Source organism: Onychomys torridus, chromosome 2, assembly GCF_903995425.1.
Source record: "Onychomys torridus chromosome 2, mOncTor1.1, whole genome shotgun sequence".
In the NCBI taxonomy this organism is placed as follows: Eukaryota; Metazoa; Chordata; class Mammalia; order Rodentia; family Cricetidae; genus Onychomys; species Onychomys torridus.
Window position 1 is genome coordinate 159191106 of NC_050444.1, and position 17209 is coordinate 159208314.

At 52.1% G+C, this 17209-nt stretch overlaps 1 protein-coding gene across 1 annotated transcript in view; it reads right to left on the bottom strand.

Annotated features, from left to right (window-relative positions):
- Plod1 (procollagen-lysine,2-oxoglutarate 5-dioxygenase 1) overlaps nucleotides 1-17179 on the bottom strand; it is a 29546-nt gene extending 12367 nt beyond the window's left edge. The window contains exons 1-10 of the mRNA XM_036179312.1: nucleotides 17022-17179; nucleotides 11526-11617; nucleotides 10516-10649; nucleotides 9930-10093; nucleotides 8484-8596; nucleotides 7324-7387; nucleotides 5732-5829; nucleotides 4637-4738; nucleotides 3960-4091; nucleotides 560-681 (exon numbers count right to left, since the gene is read on the bottom strand). Coding sequence (XP_036035205.1) covers nucleotides 560-681; nucleotides 3960-4091; nucleotides 4637-4738; nucleotides 5732-5829; nucleotides 7324-7387; nucleotides 8484-8596; nucleotides 9930-10093; nucleotides 10516-10649; nucleotides 11526-11617; nucleotides 17022-17097 — 1097 coding nt within the window. The 5' untranslated portion in view covers nucleotides 17098-17179. The remainder of the gene's footprint in view (nucleotides 1-559; nucleotides 682-3959; nucleotides 4092-4636; nucleotides 4739-5731; nucleotides 5830-7323; nucleotides 7388-8483; nucleotides 8597-9929; nucleotides 10094-10515; nucleotides 10650-11525; nucleotides 11618-17021) is intronic.
- Between the last annotated feature and the right edge of the window lie 30 nt (nucleotides 17180-17209).

The following is a 17209-nucleotide window of genomic DNA, read 5'->3' on the forward strand; positions in this document are numbered from 1 at the left end:
AAATGGCTTCTTGTGTCTTTATTTTTGTTCTGGTTTATTTTTATTATTATTATTAGTGTGTGAGCACACCACAGCATGCAGGGTGTCAGAGGACAACTCTGTGAGTATGATCTATCCTCCCACAGTCAGGGGGAGGCAAGCCCCTTTAGGGAGTCATTGTATTTTTTTGTTTTTCAAGGCAGGGTTTCCATGTAGCCCTGGAACTGCTCTGTAGACCAAGCTGGCCCTGAACTCAAGAGCTCCACCTGCCTCTGCTTCCGGAATGCTGGAGTCATCCTATTTTTAATCAGAGGTTGTCTCTGTCAGCCTTGGTCTACTTCTAGCCCTCCAGTCTCCCCTCATTCCCTAATTTGCTTCCTAAATCCACGTGACACTATATCTGAGCATCCCCAAGTTGTCCTGACAGAGACTACTTCCTCATTTCACAGGGGAGCCCTGAAACCCAGACAGGGACAGGACTATGCTGGAGACCACAGAGCCTTCTGAATTTCCAGCCTGCTGTTCCCAATGCCACAGCCACCCGCCCACCACCATCCACGAACCCCCACGCCTGACTCACGCGCCCATGTTCCTGGCGTCCGCGTTGGCCATGCGCACCTCAGGACCCACTAGCTTCACGGACTGGTACTCACTGCTGTGCTCTGCCAGAAACTGCTCTACCTCAAGCTTGTGGTGGTGTTCCTGGACGTGGGACAGGTGTAGATGAGGGTGCAGGTTCCAGGAAACAGCACCGCTGTCGCTTGCCTGGGGATGCTCTGTCTCTGGCACACTCCTGCCACCTGCATCTCTGAAGGGACTCTAGCCAGCCGGAGAGTGACAAACATGGCTCTGGCAGGCCTTGCCCCTCCCCCATTCCCATTAGATTACATTCATAACGCTGGTCTCTTATTCGGCCATTTCCTCCTCCTAGGCTACCAACATCTACCTATCAAAGTACTGAAGTAACCCAGCAATCAAAAGCCCCCTTTGGCTCACCTAATTAACATGCCCAATTAAAATTAAACACCTCATTATAACACAGAGTTTCCCCTTGTACCTTTATAAACCACCATTTGCCTATGAGCCACGTCTGTCTCCTCTCTATCCAGAGGCAGTCCTTTGTCCCCTCTGAGACAAATACCCCGTCCCTCTTCCCTTGTTCCCTTCCCCTTCTCCCTCATCCTCTATCTCCTGTCTTTGTCCCTTATCCCTGCCCTCTGTCCTTCCGGGGAAAGAAATCTCCTTCTTGCCGAGAACTTGCTCTCAGGGTGTCCTGAGCCGGTTCTGTTCTCCTCAATCTGTCATGTGCCCTTCTCTGGTGATCCTTTCACACCCATCTTCCCCGGCCCGGCCCCACAGGCCTCTTCACAGCTCTTCATCAGGACAGCTCCTTCTCCCAAGGACATCCAGAAGCTCTGATGATGGTTGGGGTATGGTGTCAACCAATGTACCAGGGGATCTAGATACATACATGGACAGTCTGCACTGCCCCCCCCCCCCCAGGACATGGAGAGAACAGGATTTTTATTTCCAAACCTAAGCAGGGATGTCCAACCTACTGACATTGTGGTACCATATCAGCATCATCTACAAATGCTACCCTGGGATGCACGTGGCCTGAGGATCACAGGTTAGGTCTATGTGGTAGACCAACATCTGCTCTGCTACAAAGAGCCCGGACAAGGCCCGACCTTGGACAGGGCCCTTCACCTGTCTCTACTTTAGGGAAAGATGTCTCCTCCCTCAGGTCACTGGGAGCAGGCAGTGAGTCAGAGCCAGCACATAGTAGGTCCTCATGTCTATGACTGTTCTCTTTCTATACAAAGTGGAAGTTCATGCAAGGGAGCTGTGCGCCATGTGAGGGCAGGTCTCATTGCCTTTCTGTCTGTAGTGCCTGCTGTACATCAGAGGTGAATGTGAGGAAGCCAGGCAGGGAGCTGAGTGGGAGACTGTGGGTCCCTGGGACAGGACATCTTGTTGCAGCTGGAAGGTATACAGGGGAGACACAGATAAGACAACTGAGCAGAACTCAGAGAAGACAAAGGCCCCCATAGTCTGGGGAAGATCTGGCCAGTCAAAGACAGCAAAGCAGAGAAGCCCGCGCTTTACCTAGCCAGTGGAGTACTGAACCACCAGGCCTGCTCCCCACAGAGCTCAGGGCTCAAGACTTATACCCATTTTCCCTGAAGGTGCTAAAGCAATGGAAACCAACTTGATTTTGAGCAGATCAAACCCACAGCATGAAGGAGACAGGAAACAAAAATGGCCACAGTCAAGGTGTGGTGGTCTGAATGAGAACGGCTCCCACAGGTTCATACGGTTGAACACCTGGTCCCTAGATGGTGGAACTGTTTGAGAAGGATTAGGAGGTGTGGCTTTGTTGGCAGAAGTGTGTCACTGAGGGTGGGCTTTGAGGTTTCAAAAGACTCCTGCCATCCCTAGTGCTCCCTCTCTCTGCCTGCTGCTCGTGATTCTAGATGTGAATTCTCAGCTGTTTCTGCCACCACACCTCTGTTCCACCACGGTGTTTTGTCACAGCAACAGATAGGTAACTAAGATACAAGGGTACCCACTGCGTGCTGCCTGTAAATGGGGCAGTGCTTTCGTTCCTTGCTGTTATAGATAAAACCTAAGGATTTGGAATTGAAGAGACTGATTGTTCAGCTACTAAGAGCGCTTGCTGAGCTGGGCAGGCATGGTGGTTCACTCCTATAATTCTGGTACTGAGGAGACAGAAGCAGGTGAATCTCTCAGTTTGAGCCAGCCTGGTCTACATAGTAAGTTCCATGACAGCCATGCCTACACAGAGAACTCCCACCTCAAAAAAACTAAACAAACAAACAAACAAACAGTGGGTGCTTGCTGCTCTTCCAGAGGATCTGAGCTTGGTTCCCAGCACCCATGTCAGACAGCTCACAACAACCCGCAACTCCAGCTTCAGGGAATCCAGCACCCTCATCTGGCCTTCTAGGGTACCTGCACTCATGTGCCAATGCACACATACATACACATAATTTTTTTTTTTTTTCCAGAGCTGAGGATAGAAACCCAGGGCCTTGCGCTTGCTAGGCAAGTGCTCTACCACTGAGCTAAATCCCCAACCCCACATACACATAATTTTAAAAATTAAAGTATTTAGAATCCAGGGCCCCCACACCCTAGTCAAATATACTGTAGCTAAGATACATCCATAGCCCTCTGTAAAACGTTTTTGTTGTTGTTTTTTTAATAGGAGAAGGACAGGCTCACTGTAACCCAGGCTGGCCTTGAACTTACAGACCTCACACCCAGGCTTCCTCAGTAGCTAGACAGATCCTCTCTACCCTCTTTCTCTTCTATGTACTTCACAAGTCAACTTGTTTAACCCCTGTAACAATTTAGTGTGATTACCTGTGGGAGCCCACAGAGGTTTCCTAGTGAGATCTGAGCTTGCTTTACCCAGCAGGGCTGCATAAGGGGATGGACTGACCACTGTGTGGTTACCAGGTGTTTGAAAGGTTCTGCACTTGGCTGTGCTGGGGGAGGTCTTTTGCGCTACCCCTTGGCATTCCTTTAAGAAGCCCTTTAGAAGAGACAGAAGGGGCTGGTGGATAAGCATCCAGGCCCTCCCGAGGCTATCCTGTGTTTCTCTCTCCCCTCTATATTTCTATCTAAATCTCTTATCCCTCACTCCTCAAGATAACCTTGGGGGTAAAGGTGGGGACGGGTTCCTCACAATTACCTCAATTCCAATCTTGCTTTAATAAGTGAGAAAACAGGAGCAGAGAGCTTAAGGCTGGTATCCCAGGTCACACAGCCAAGAAAAGTCACATTGCTGAGATTCAAGTACAGTCCGCCTGACCTAGTCAGCCTAGTGATTTGGGGACACAGTTCACTACCCACTTCCATTCAGCCCAGGTTCAATGGGATCCTCAGAGGTCTTAGGCCAGTTCATGAGGCTGAGCTCTTGAGTCAAGCTCCACATGGCAGCTTCTACTCACGTGGTTGTGAATGAAGAGCCTCATCTGTTTCTGGGGGTATCGTAGGCGCAGCAGCCGCAAGAAAAACAGGGATAGGAACGGCGTCGGTTGCTCAATGAACACACCGACCAGGACAGTGGGCAGAGCTTCATCCTGCAGAGGGAAGGATAGAAGGAGTCATGCAGGGTCTAGTCACTGCCTGCCACCAAGCCCCTACCACAGCCCAAGGAAACCTGAGGGGGCACACGGCCGTGGGAAGCTAGATGCCCAGGTCGCAGGGCGTCAAAGCAGGCCATGCAGCTGTGGGGCTAGCAGGACCTACGCACGGCGAGGCCTGTTTGAGAAAGGTACAACCAGTTCCCAGGCTCTAACAAGGGCCAGTGGACAGCATGACACCAGATTCTGGCTGGCGTGGTGTTCAAGCTGGGCCATAAAGGGTGACAAGGACTCACAGCATAGGAAAAGGCTAGGGGAGAGTAAAGGGCTAGGTAGAAGAAATGGACTCGGACATTTGGAAGGAAGCTGGAGCCTGTGCGACATCCAGCTTCCAGAGGAGCTTCCCGGAAGAGGCACTTGGGTGGTCCCCCAGACAGAGAATAGCCTCTTTGCCTCTCACCGTTCTATTTGGAATCACCCCCCTTCCCCCCATCTCATGGCACTGTCCTCAACTGTCTCCCTCAGCTCAGGCCTGGCCTCACCCCAATGCCCCTGAGGCTGCGGAGGCCCTCATCACACACGGTGCAGCCCGTCTCGAAGGTCCAGAATCGAGGAATGTAGTTGCCCAGGTAGTTCAGCTGCAGCTGTTGGGAGTCAAATGCAGTTGAAAAGGCCAAGCCAGCCACACCCCCAAACTAGCAAATCCCATCTCCGTCCTGCCTGCCATCTTTCAGGGTCTTGGAGGGAATGCTCCCTCACCCAGAATAGCCTGTACCCCTGGCTGCTGGAGAGGGAGTTGGGGGCTTATAAAAACCCAGATTCCTAAGGACTGGGCCTCACAGGATTTCAGGCAGCAGAGCTGGGTGGAACCAAGATCTGCATTTTTCTTTTTCTTCTGCCCCCCCCCACACCCCTCCCCCCGGGGATGGGGAGCAGAAGTCTCAAGTAGTCCAGGTTGGCCTTGAACTCATCATGTAGCCAAGAATGACTTTAAAATTCCTGATCCTCCTGCCTCTACCTCCCAAGTTCAGAGATTATAGGTGTGCACTACCATGCCTGGTTTATGTGGCCCCTGGTGATCAAACCCAGGTCCTCAGGCATGCTAGGCAAGCACTCTACCAGCTGAGTTACACCTCCAGCACAGATCTGCATTTTTCCCTAGGTTTTCTTTCCTCTCCTGCCCACAGGATTCTAAGGCTGGTGACTGACAAATATTCTATGAGCCATAAACCAATCCTCCAGGACCACTTAGGTTTGCTGTCCCCAGCCACCATCTGCCCTAGCCCCTTCCATAACACCGTGAGTAGAGACAGCCACTCTATTTGTGGTAGACTGGTCCCTGGTGCAGGTATCCAAAACATGTCCACTCAGTGAATAAATGCCATATCACAACAGTGAGATGGTTCTGGAACCTTCCTCAAAGCCTAGATGGGGACAGTGGCCTCTAATGGGTCCTGTGATCCAGCAGGGATGGACAGGGTACCACTGCCCACCACAGTGGAGAAACAGGACACCAGGCCACGCCTGTGTCAGAGAACCCCAAACAGTGGCACTAGCCCCAGAATGCAGTCACCACAGAAGCAGAATTGGGACTCTGGCTTCCTCCCACACTCCCCCAAGGTTGGGCCCCTCCTTACCTTGGTGGGCCCATTGCCATGGATGACCACTGGAAGGGTGTCATAGGCCAGGTTCCGCGCTCTCACATGGCCCATTTCAAACTTGAGTACGACTTCATCTGGGGACCAGAAAACACAAACCCATCTATCAGCAGAGGGGCCACGGTTGGCGCCTCACAGGCTGTGGCTCTGCAAAAAAATCATTTCACTCCCTTTAAGCCTCAGTTTCCCCCATCTTAAATTCCTTCTTTTTGTTTTTAAAGATTTATTCTTATTTGTGTATATGTGTGTGTGTGTATTGAGAGTGTGTGTGTGTGTCTGTGTCTGTGTCTGTGTCTGTGCACATGAATGCAGGTACCCACAGAGGCCAGAGGCATCAGATCCCCTGGAGCTGGAGTTACAGGTGGTTGTGAGCTGCCTGACATGGGTACTAGGAACCAAACTCCCATCTTCTGGAAGATTCCCTAACCATTTTAAAAATTACATTTAGCCAGGCATGGTGGCTCATGTCTTTAGTCCTAGCAGGCAGACAGATCTCTGAGTTCAAGGCCTGTTTGGCCTACAGAGTCAGTTCTGAGACAACAAGGGCTGCACAGAGAAACCCTGTCTCAAAATAAAAATAAATAAAATAAAAGTTACATTGATTTGTTTAGTGTCTGGGGTGTATATGTGGAGGCAAGAGAACAACTTGCTAAAGTCGGTTCTCTCTTTCAACCACGAGGGTTCTGGGGCTCAAACTCAGGTCTTCAGGCTTGGCAGCAAGCGCCTTTACCCACTGAACTATCCCTTCTTTTTTTTTTTTTTTTTTTCCCGAGACAGGATTTCTCTGTGTAGCTTTGCACCTTTCCTGGATCTCGCTCTGTAGTCCAGGCTGGCCTCGAACTCACAAAGATCTGCCTGGCTCTGCCTCCCGAGTGCTGGGATTAAAGGCGTGTGCCACCACCACCCAACAAACTATCCCTTCGTCACTGGGGTAAATGTGTGGCTAGCAAGCATCTGGCACAGCAGCATGGAAGGAGCACAGAGATCACAGGGACCCTTATCCTTCGTGTGGTGACTCATTGGAGTCAGAAGTGGGCTGGGGGAGGGGCAGCAAAGACTAGAACATCCCAGCTTCAGACACAAGGTGCACACTGAGAGGGGTGTGTATGACACGTGGTCAGTCAGGAAGACCTGTAGCAAAGCAGTCATCACCAGCCTTGGGCCCGAAGAGAAGGGGTCACTTGTACTGACGAGGCATGCATGGTGGAGTTAGGGCCAGGTGCCTGCTGCGGTTATCACTGCCTCCCCCTAAGTGGAACATCTGCGCTTCTCCCACCTTCTGAGAGACACAACTTTGGTCCCATAACATCTGGAGGGTCTCTGGGATCCCGGCAGGAGGCTGACATCAGCCCAGCGCAATGACCAAGGAGGGGCCCACTTGGTTTTCCTTCTTTGGTCTAACCCTGACAGGAATCCTCAGCTCCTTCCAACTCACTCCTCAAGCTTCCTGCCTTAGCCCGCTTCCTCCTCGACCCCACCTTCCCTCCCCTCTCAGGCCCCACCCCTCCTACCCTCTCAGACCTGATTTCCTCTTCTCTCTGGCCCCACCCCCTCTGGGTGCTACAGCTCACCCAAGGCTCCATCCAGGTTCTGGAAGATTCGGCAGCGGTGGTCCAGGCTGATATTGATTTGCTCCTGCAGGAAGGAGGGCCTGGGCTGTAGCAGGGACAGGCCCTAGCCAGCCCAGACTGGGTCCCAGCACACCCAGCATGGGGAGCCTGCCCCCACACTGGCTCAGCTTGCCATATCCTGGCTCTATTCAGAGAAGCAGGAAATCTCAAAACTGGAAGGAAGCTAAGGAAGCAGCTGGTCAGCAGTAAGGATGACAGCCATGTGACAGCACACGCTGAGGTCTGATGTTGCTACATGTCAGTCTCCGGGCCCAGGTTCTATGTACATGTGTGAATCTGAGCTTCACACCTACTCCTGTGAGAAATGCTAACAGTGTGGGTTTTTACTCCTTAATACACTAACTTTTGGTTTCTGAGACAAAAATCTCAGAATGTGCAGGCTGGTTCTGAGCTATGTAGCCCAGGCTGGCCTCAAATCCATGATCCTCCAGTCTCCCACATGCTGGAATTACAGACACGCCATCAGGTGTAGCTTTGTTTGTTTGTTTGTTTTTATGTGTATAAGTATTCTACCTGCATGTATGTACGTGTGCCATGTGCATGAACCCACAGAGACCAAAGGAAGGCAACAGATGCCCTGGAGCTAGAATTACAGAAATTGTGAGCCATCCTGTGGGTTCTGGGAACACAAACCTGGTCCTCTGTGACAGCAGCAAGTGCTTTTACCCACTAAGCGTCTCTCCAGTGGCATACGTTTATTTATCTTGTATGCGTTTGTTTGTGTGAGTGTGTGTGCCACAGTATGGAGGTCAGAGGACAATTTGTAGAAGTCTGTTCTCTCCTTCTACTGTGCGGGTCCAGGAGACTGAACTGAGTCATCACGCTTGGCAGCAAGCACCTCTACCCACTGAGCCACAACACAGGCCTTTGGCTTTGCTTTAACCCAACCAACTTCACCCATTACTCCAGAATGGTAAGCAATGACCGTCTTATTTTAAAGCCCCCAAGTCTATGGCAGTTTGTCACAACAGCCCGAATGGACGGACACACCAACCCAGTGGCTCAGACCCCAGAGGACTGACCCCAATGCAGCCTGGCCAGTGAGATCCAGAGTCAGGATTCCCCAGACCCCTCTTCCCAGCCCACCTACCGCCTCTTACCCTCTTCTCCGGGTCCAAGAAGATCTTGGTGTAAAAGAGCTGGTCACTGTCACTGTCCTGGCCCTCCCACTCGGCCACCAGTTTGCTGAGGTTGGGGGCATAACCCATGAAGCCTGAAGGTGGTAGAAGGGACAGAGACACACTTAGCTCCCAGCCTCTGGGCTAGCTCCCTCCATTCCCGCCACCTCCCCCACTTCACTCCTAAACCTCACCTCTTCACTTCTGACTGAGGGGAGGTGTGATACAAGCTAATGTCCCTGGACAGCACTCCTAAGATGAAGGAACCCACTGAACTGGACCCACTTAGTGCTAGGCCCCTAGAGAGCAGATCCACAAGGATCCCGGCTTGGGTCCTTTATAGAGTCATCTGAGCAGCTTGGATCAGAGAAGGGGGGAGGCTGGAAAAATGTCACACAGCACTCCAGGGAGAGCAGATAAAGTGAGGGTTGCACAAGCAAGGAGGGAAGAAACAGGACACTTGACCCCTGGGCTAGTCACCCCCACCCCACCCCCACCCACCCCGCTCCCCACCGCCAACCATGGCAACTGTGTTAGCTCTCTGGGTGGGGCCTGTGGGTTCTACTCTCTGAAAGGACTGGAAAGGGCTGAACAGTTCCAGACAGTGGTGGAGGGCCAGGCTCAGCACCAGGAAACGAGGAGGCACAGAGGGAGATGGGTGGAGGTCTGAATAGATACGGGGGTTTTTAAACTGTTTTTGAGAAAGCGTCTCTCACAACTCTGGACCGCTTTGCCCTCATTAGCTAACCAAGGATGACCTTATGACCCTCCTGCCACCATCTCTCCAATTCTGGGATTGCACAGTGGCACCATAACCGCCAGTGCTGGCCGTGGAACGTAGACAAGCGTTCTACCAACCGAGCTACAGCCTCAGCCGTTTTCTGTATTTAATTTTTTTACACATTTATTTGTATGTGTTGTGTGTGCGTGAGAGCGAGTGTGTGTGTGAGAGAGAGCGAGAGAATGTGTGTGTGAGTTGTGTGAGTGTGTGTATGTGTCAGAGTTGCCTCTGTGTGTGTGTGTGTGTGTGTGTGTGTGTGTGTGTGTGTAAGTCAGAGGACAGCTTTCAAGGGTTGTTTCTCTCTTTCCATCATATGAGTTCTAAGGATCAAACACAGATTGTCAGGCTTGATGGAAGCTCTGCCCACAGAGCAATTTCTTTAGTCCTTTCTTTTTTCTTTTTTTTTTTTTTTTTTTGGATACAAGGTCTCATGTAGGCCTGGCTGAGCTACTGGACTCTAGATATCTTTGGGAAGCAGAAGTGATATGGGAGGTGAAGGACTACAGTTTCTCCAGCACAGCTGGATGGCCCTTCAACAAAGTGAGGAAGACATCCCACAGAGGGTCTCTTTGAGACTGTATGCATTTGGAACCCATGACCCACAGTGAGGTCAGGTACTGGACCCCACACCCTGCACATCCTCTTACCTCCAGAGCCCAGAAACCTCTTGCCGTCAGAGACTGTTGGATACTTGGCCTCCAGTCTCCGGTCGGGGTAGATGAGCTCCTCAGCTGAGAAGACCACCTGGCTCTTGGCCTGCTGGAACTTCTTCAAGAGCTCCCGAGGTCCCGAGGCGAACACCACATCATAGCTGTGGCCAAAGCGAGAAGCTGAAGCAGGTCCAGAGGGGGCACCCACAGAAGGACACGGGGATCAGGAGCTCCTCACATCCTACACCAGCCACCATCCGGGAGATAGAACTGCATGCCCTACCTCCCTCAGTCTGCCACATTTCCATGCCCATGCTGGGCAGGACACAGTCCCCATAATCCATGTCCTTGTCATATTCCAACATGGCTCATCCGTCATCTTTGGCAGCTCACACCTCCCATCTTTTCACCAAGAGGAGTACTGGCCTACATCAAAGAGACTTATCCTGGGGTCTCTTAGATAAGCTTAGCTGGAGGGAGCCTCCTTTACACATGATGTCCAGGGCTTATTTTGGACCCCCTGACCCCAATACCACCCTGCACTCCAGGGACGCAAGCAGGAATCCCCAGCACACCCACCCACCTGTCAGTGAAGAGAATAACCAGGTCTTCCTTGTCTGCGTGCTTTTCCAGTGCCTTCTTCAGCAGCCGGACCTTCTGCCCTCCACCTGCTGACAGTCCACTGTCCGTGCTCCAGTCCTCCCCCAAGCCCAGTGCCTGCAGAGAGAGGCCCCCAGCTTTGGTAGAGAAATATTCTTTCACCAGTTTGAGTAGTGGACATCTTTGCTTCCTTTCAATCCAATGTAAGGAAACAATTCCAGGTGATGCCAGTGGCGATCATGTGACCAGGGACAACCAATCACTATCCCCCATCCCTCTGCCCCTCCTCCCATAGCTAGAGCTTTGAGCATGTAACCCAAACATGGCCTTTCTTCCCTGGGACTGTTGTGTTAAAATTAAGGCAAGGCTGTTATGATTGGCTAAAATTGAAAAGTTCGGTGCAAAAGTCTAGGGCTAGAATCACCTTACCACCATGGAGAGAGCCTGCCTCTGGAGACAGAAAAATCCAGACCCTGGATCCAGCTATGTCTGAAGTAACACCCTGCTTTTTCACGATCCATAATTTCATGATGATACTCTTTCCTCCTGGCTTCGTACCTAGCTCTGTGTAGGCCACGATGAGGCCAGTGTGAGTACATCTCTTTTCCTAGTGCCCAACACTATGCCTGACAGTGTGCCCACAGAGGACGCCCATGCCTGGTAGACAAGCATGTTTCTTTGTGACAGTGTACACATTCCAGAGGTCTTCAGACCATATTCAAGATGCCCCAGGGGATTGTGGGAATGACGGTCCCCAGGTCCTGCCATCCACACTAGCCTTTCAAGAGAGGCCTCTGCATGTTTCCATCCAGGTCAACTCCACATCTTCCTCTCACCTCCTGGAATCATTCACATGACCTTCATCCTAACTCCTGCCCTTCTTGGCACCTGAGTCTGCCCAAGAGCCCTAACTGTGGGAAGCCCTAGCCCCTGGACCCCCACCATCTCTCCCTCTCTCTCTCTCCCCGCCCTACCTACCCACACAGCTCTCACCTGAATCTTGTAGTTAAAGAACTGAGCTGAGCGCCTGAAGCGGCGGAAGCCCTCCGTCTCTTTCGTGGCCACAGTGAGGACCAGAAGGTTGTCTGCGGACAGAGAAGGACATGAGGGGCTGAATGGGGATGGAGGAGAGTCTTGAACAGTGGCCTTCTTCTTCCCTTCTTCAGGCTGTGCCGAGGGCCGTCCTGGTTCGGGACAGCTGGGGTATAACCCTTGCTTCCCTGTTCCCTGGGTTCCTTGTATGTGGAAACTGACAAACAGGGCAAGCAGCACCCAAGGGAGGGCATCTGCACCTGCCTCATGAAACCAAGTCTCTGGCTTTCGAGGGTGCAAAGCATCATGGGGTAGAGGGGAAGATGCCCTGAGTGCTGACCATGGGGGGATCTCTCTGGCAGCTCTGAGCAGAAACAGCAAATGCAGAGTTCACGAGGCCACTTGCTCTCTATCCATACATTGAGGGTGGACATACTCATCCACTCTGGTCTCCCTCAGGCCTACGAGGCTGACTCTCCCAATGCCATGCTTCCCGTTCAGGCTGCCTGGGATGGAAACCGACTTGAAATCCCCTCACCAGTCCATGTCTGTGGCCAGGGCAGCTGGTACTATCTTTCCTCTCTCTCCCTCCCTCTCATTTTGAAAAGGGGTCTCGTGTAACCCAGCCCCATATCCAGCTAATTGGTAACAAAGCTGCCCATGAACTTCTCTATTGATCTTCCCGCCTCTGCTCCCAAATGCTGAGGTTGCAGGCATGAGCTACCTACCATACTCAACAAGCCTGGCTTTGTCAATACCTTCTTAACAAGGGACCCCTTCCCGCTCTGCAGTGTGACTTCACCCCTGCAACAGAACGTGCTACAAGTGGCTCCCAAGACATCCTTTGTGGGAGCCCCCAGAAGCCTCTCTTGACCCCACTGTGAGGTTGTGATGCCTGAGAAGTTGGGGGTTGGGAGCTGGCCCGCCTGGCTAGATCCTGGCAAACTGTGTGAATCCAGGGCCAGTCATAATAGCACCTCTCCCTTCCCTACTATCAATTCCTGTGAATCCCACCCAGACTTCTGCCCTTGGAGGATGGGGGACAGGCCCACTACCCTGTATTGGTATTTGCTCCGCCCATGACCCTGGGCTATACGGTGCTTGCTGCAGTTGAATGTGACCTCAGATAAGAAGCTGGAGAAGGGACACAGGCCCCTTCTCCCGGCTGCAAGGTGAAGTCGCTCCCGGTCAGATCAGAGGATGACTTCTGCTGTCTACTCCGTTCTGTAATCGTGAGTGTTATATGTTAATAAATTCTTTACCCATTTAATAGCCTCACGTGGACTGATCTTAATACTACTCAGTGGTTGTTATGGCTCCTTTATACCCAGGACTCACATTTACCTAGGTGAACAGAACACATACGCACGCCCGCACACATGCACGCACGCACACAGAAAAAAACAAAATAAAACAAATCCAAAAACCCAGCCAGGCCAGCGGCAGGCAGGTAAGGCCTTCCCCTTCCCCTACCACTGGATGTAAGAGTAAGAGCTGAGAGAACAAAAGGGACCAGCTCTCCCAAGCTGGCTGAGGCTGCATAGGCAGGAGGCTGTCCCTACAGGGATCAATCAATGTCAGGGATTGGCAGGACCCCGTAGGGTGGGCCTGGGAAGGAGCAGACAATGCCATAAACAGCTGTGGAGGAGTAACCTCCCCACTTGACCCACTTGAGGGCCCAGAGAAGAAACCTGAGGGGAAGGGCTGCCTCCAACTCTGGCCTGAATGGTTAAGTCTTCCCACAGGTGAGAAGAACCAGTCACTAGCTCTTTGAAGGCCTCTTACCAAAAGGAGAGCAGAAAAGTATCATAGGCTAGCATGTGTGCATGTGTGTGAGTGAGTGAGTGAGTGAGGGAGAGAGAGGGAGAGAGAGAGAGAGAGAGAGAGAGAGAGAGAGAGAGAGAGAGAGAGAAGAAATCACCCATTTCTTCATCTGCCTCAGGAAACTAGCTGATGGGGCTGAAGCAGAGGCCCCTGGCTTCCCAGACCTTCTTCATGTCTCCCAGGAACCCAGACTCCTGCCTCCTCTCCCTTCCACTGACCTGTCCTCACTCAACATTCACTTCTTTCCCTGCCTACCTCCTCCAGGAAGCCTTCCTTCATTTCATGCCTGATCTGCCCACTTGGTTGGATCAGTAGTTGATGTACCCATACAAACCCGACCATTTTCCCTAGGGCTACAGCTCTTCCCTAGGCCTCCCTCTCTCACACCAAGGGATAAGGAGCAACAGGAGAAGTGATTTTAGTAAGAGTGGCCATCAACTGAATCCTTCTAAGATGCCACATGCTGCCAGAAGCGAGCTATGTTCATTGCTGAATTCATCACTCCATGAGGAGCTAGGCATGGTAGCACACGTCTGTAATTCCAGTATGAAGGAGATGGAGGCAGGGGACCCCGGGACCTAAATGAGATTCTACCTCAAAAACAAAGAAACAAATGCACCCTCTAAGGGCAGTGCTACTTTTACCTTCTTTCTACAGAAGAGGAAACTGAGGCACAGAGAAGATAGGATATGCCTAAGGTCACAGACCTGGAAGTGAAACAAGTGAACTGGCTAACATTTTTGTTTTGTTTTGTTTGAGACATGGTCTCACTATGTAGCCCTGGATGGTCTGAAACTGACTGTATAGACTAGGTTGGCCTTGAACTCATAGAGAGACCCGCCTGCCTCTGGCTCCAAAGTGCCGGGGTTAAACGCATTTTCCATCATGCCTGGATGTTTTTGTTTTGAACACAGGGTCTTACTAAGTGGCCTAGCCTGGCCTCAAATTCACAATCTTCCAGCCTCAGCCTCCCAAGGGCTGTGATTGATTACAGCACTGTACCACCATGTACAGATCACAGCCACACTGTTTTTTTTGTTGTTTGGAGACAAGGTCTCTCTACGTAGCCTTGGCTGTCTAGGAATTCACTATATAGACCAGGCTGAACTCACAGAGATCCACTAGCCTCTGCCTCCAAAGTGCTGGGATTAAAGGCGTACCACCATGCCCAGCCACATCCACACTCTTGTTTTTTCGAGACAGGGTTTCTCTGTGTAGTTTTGGTGCCTGTCCTGAATCTCACTCTGTAGACCAGGGTAGCCTCGAACTCACAGAGATCCACCTGGCTCTGCCTCACTGGTGCCGCCGCCACCACCACCTGGCCCCACATCCACACTCTTAACCTGCCACAGTACCCAGCAGGGTAGAGCATCAGACTAAACACAGAATCCAGAATTCCTGGGGTTTCTCGGGCTCCTCCAATACAGGTGTCCTCTCCAGTTCGTTCTCCGGGGTACAAGAGCTCTGGGCCACCCACACAGTGTCAACAGGAGGCTTAGGTTACACCAGGATACCACCCCCCACTTCCCTGATGCCTGTTTTGTACGCTCAACAGCCACCAGGGCTACATGGGCCTGGCACCCTGTAAGTTTAGCCCTCCCCAGCCTGCTGTCCAAAGTCCAGCAATCATTTCCCCGATGGACAAACTGTGACCCAGGTCTTCAGAGAAGAAAGAGAGATGGCAGAGTAGGGTGGTAAGGACAGATGGCACAACCAGTAATTTAGCCTCCCTGTGCCTCAGCTTCCTCATCTGCACCACAGAAATCATGGATAAAGGAGCCCTCTTTCAGAGACTCTAGTGAGGACTCAACAAATATCTGAAGTCTGAAGAGCTGAGCTCAGTGTCCGTCAGGTGATGCCTCAACTCTTGACACAGAGAGGTACCCTGTCAAGAGAGGGAGCTGTGCACCCTCAGGCACAGCCCTTCCCCTGGCACTGCTGGGTCAGGGCACCTGAAGCCCTGTCATCAGCAGGGCCTATTTCTGACTTCCTAGAGAGCAGCTGAGGCTCTAACTGGGATGGTCTGGAGTAGAAGGGCATGCATCAGCAGCAGGAGAAAGTGAGATGGAGCGGATGGAGTGGGGTGGCCAACTGCAGGACTCCAGGCTCCTACCAGGGAGTGAACCCAGGCCCTTTGCACACATTACCAGCTCAGCCCTGTGGTCAGACTTCCTTATCAGATATTCTCTCATCTATCTTCCTGCACTCCTGGATTAGACCCTCCAGGAAAACTAGTTAATCTAAGCACAGAGAGAAAATGTCCAGTGCCTTGACTTTAAGGGGACTCGGGGACTGGCCTCATCTGAGGCATCTCTCATGATCTCTAGGAATAAGGTATTGCTACCCTGCACTGAGGTCATGAACACCAATATTCTCAAAGACGTGCCTCATCAAAGTTACTAGTGGGAGGCATGTGGCCTTGTGTATAATTTAGCACAGAATCGTCAGGCGTGCAAAAGTCTGTGGTTCCCAGCACATGAGTTTCAATGCCGGGTTCCTTTTCTTTCTTTCTTTTTATTCTTTTTCCTTTTTTTTTCTTCTTTTGATCAGGGTCTCAAGTAACCCAGACTGACTTCAACTCTTTATGTTGCTCAGGATGATCTTGAACTTCTGACAATCCTGCCTCAACTTCCCTGGGTCCTGGGGTTATAGGCATGCATAACCATGCTTAGTCTCTGCAGTACTGGAGATCAAATCCTGATCTGGGCTGCATGCATGCTAGGTAAGTGCTCTTACCAACTGGGCAGCTTCTCCAACCCATCCAGATTCCTTTAACTATCCTACCATCCACCATGTCCAGGCCAGCTCCCAGGTCCTCCAGCAGGATGGGCGGAGGGGAACAGGATGCCCTGGAGAATGTGGTCAGTTTGGCTTTGCCTGTCTGGGGTGGTCCACAGTATGACTTGGGGGGGGGGGATTCAGGGACTCAGAGAACAGTGCTGGGTGGTACAGTCCAGCATGGGTTAGGACGACAGGAGCACCCACTCAGGATAGTGGGACACAGTTAGGAACCCAGTAGCCCTTGGAGAAGCAGAATTAGCATTTGGCCAGGAGTCTGGCCGACCTGGAACCAACCACTCTCAGCTTCATGCCTCGCTTACCTCCTTCACTCCAAAGCCCCTCCCTCACCCAAAAGATAACAAGAGCTCGGAGCTGGGCTCTTGAACCAGACACACCTAGAGAGGGGGATGAAGCCATTTCCAATGCCCACAAGCTGTGTGCCCTTGGGGGAAAACAATCAACTCTGGAGCCTCAGTTTGTGAAGTTGGAAAATGGGGATGATATAAGCAAACACTCCCAAAGTAGCAAACGTGCTTGACTGGTGAGGTCGGGCTGCAGCAGGTCGTGTACGATCAACAGGAGCCTTGCTACTTATTATGGGAATCATCATGGGCTCCTCTGAGCGCTGAATGGTGGTGGAGGGCATGGGGGTTGCTTCGGCTATCTCCTCTCCTGCCCGCTGCACAAACGTGGGAATCGTGGCCCCATGAGAGGAAGTGATCTGTCGGAGTCATCCGCGGGCAAGTGGACAGATGACCACAACCCAGCTCCCCCGCCCTCCCAGCCCAGGTCGCCTGGACACCCGGGTCCTCGGCGAGGCGGCCGGGCACCGCTCCCGCACCGCGCCCTCACCCTCCAGTTTGGCGTCGTCCTTCGCCTGGGCCAGAAGGAGCCAGGCCACCAGAGCCAGGAGCAGCAGGGGCCGCATAGCCGGGTTTGAGTACGATCCGATCCGCCGGCACTGAGACTCTAGCTGAACTGGAAACTTCGCGACGGTGCCGGCGGGCGCTGCCACGCACTAGGCCCGCCCCGGGGGCGGC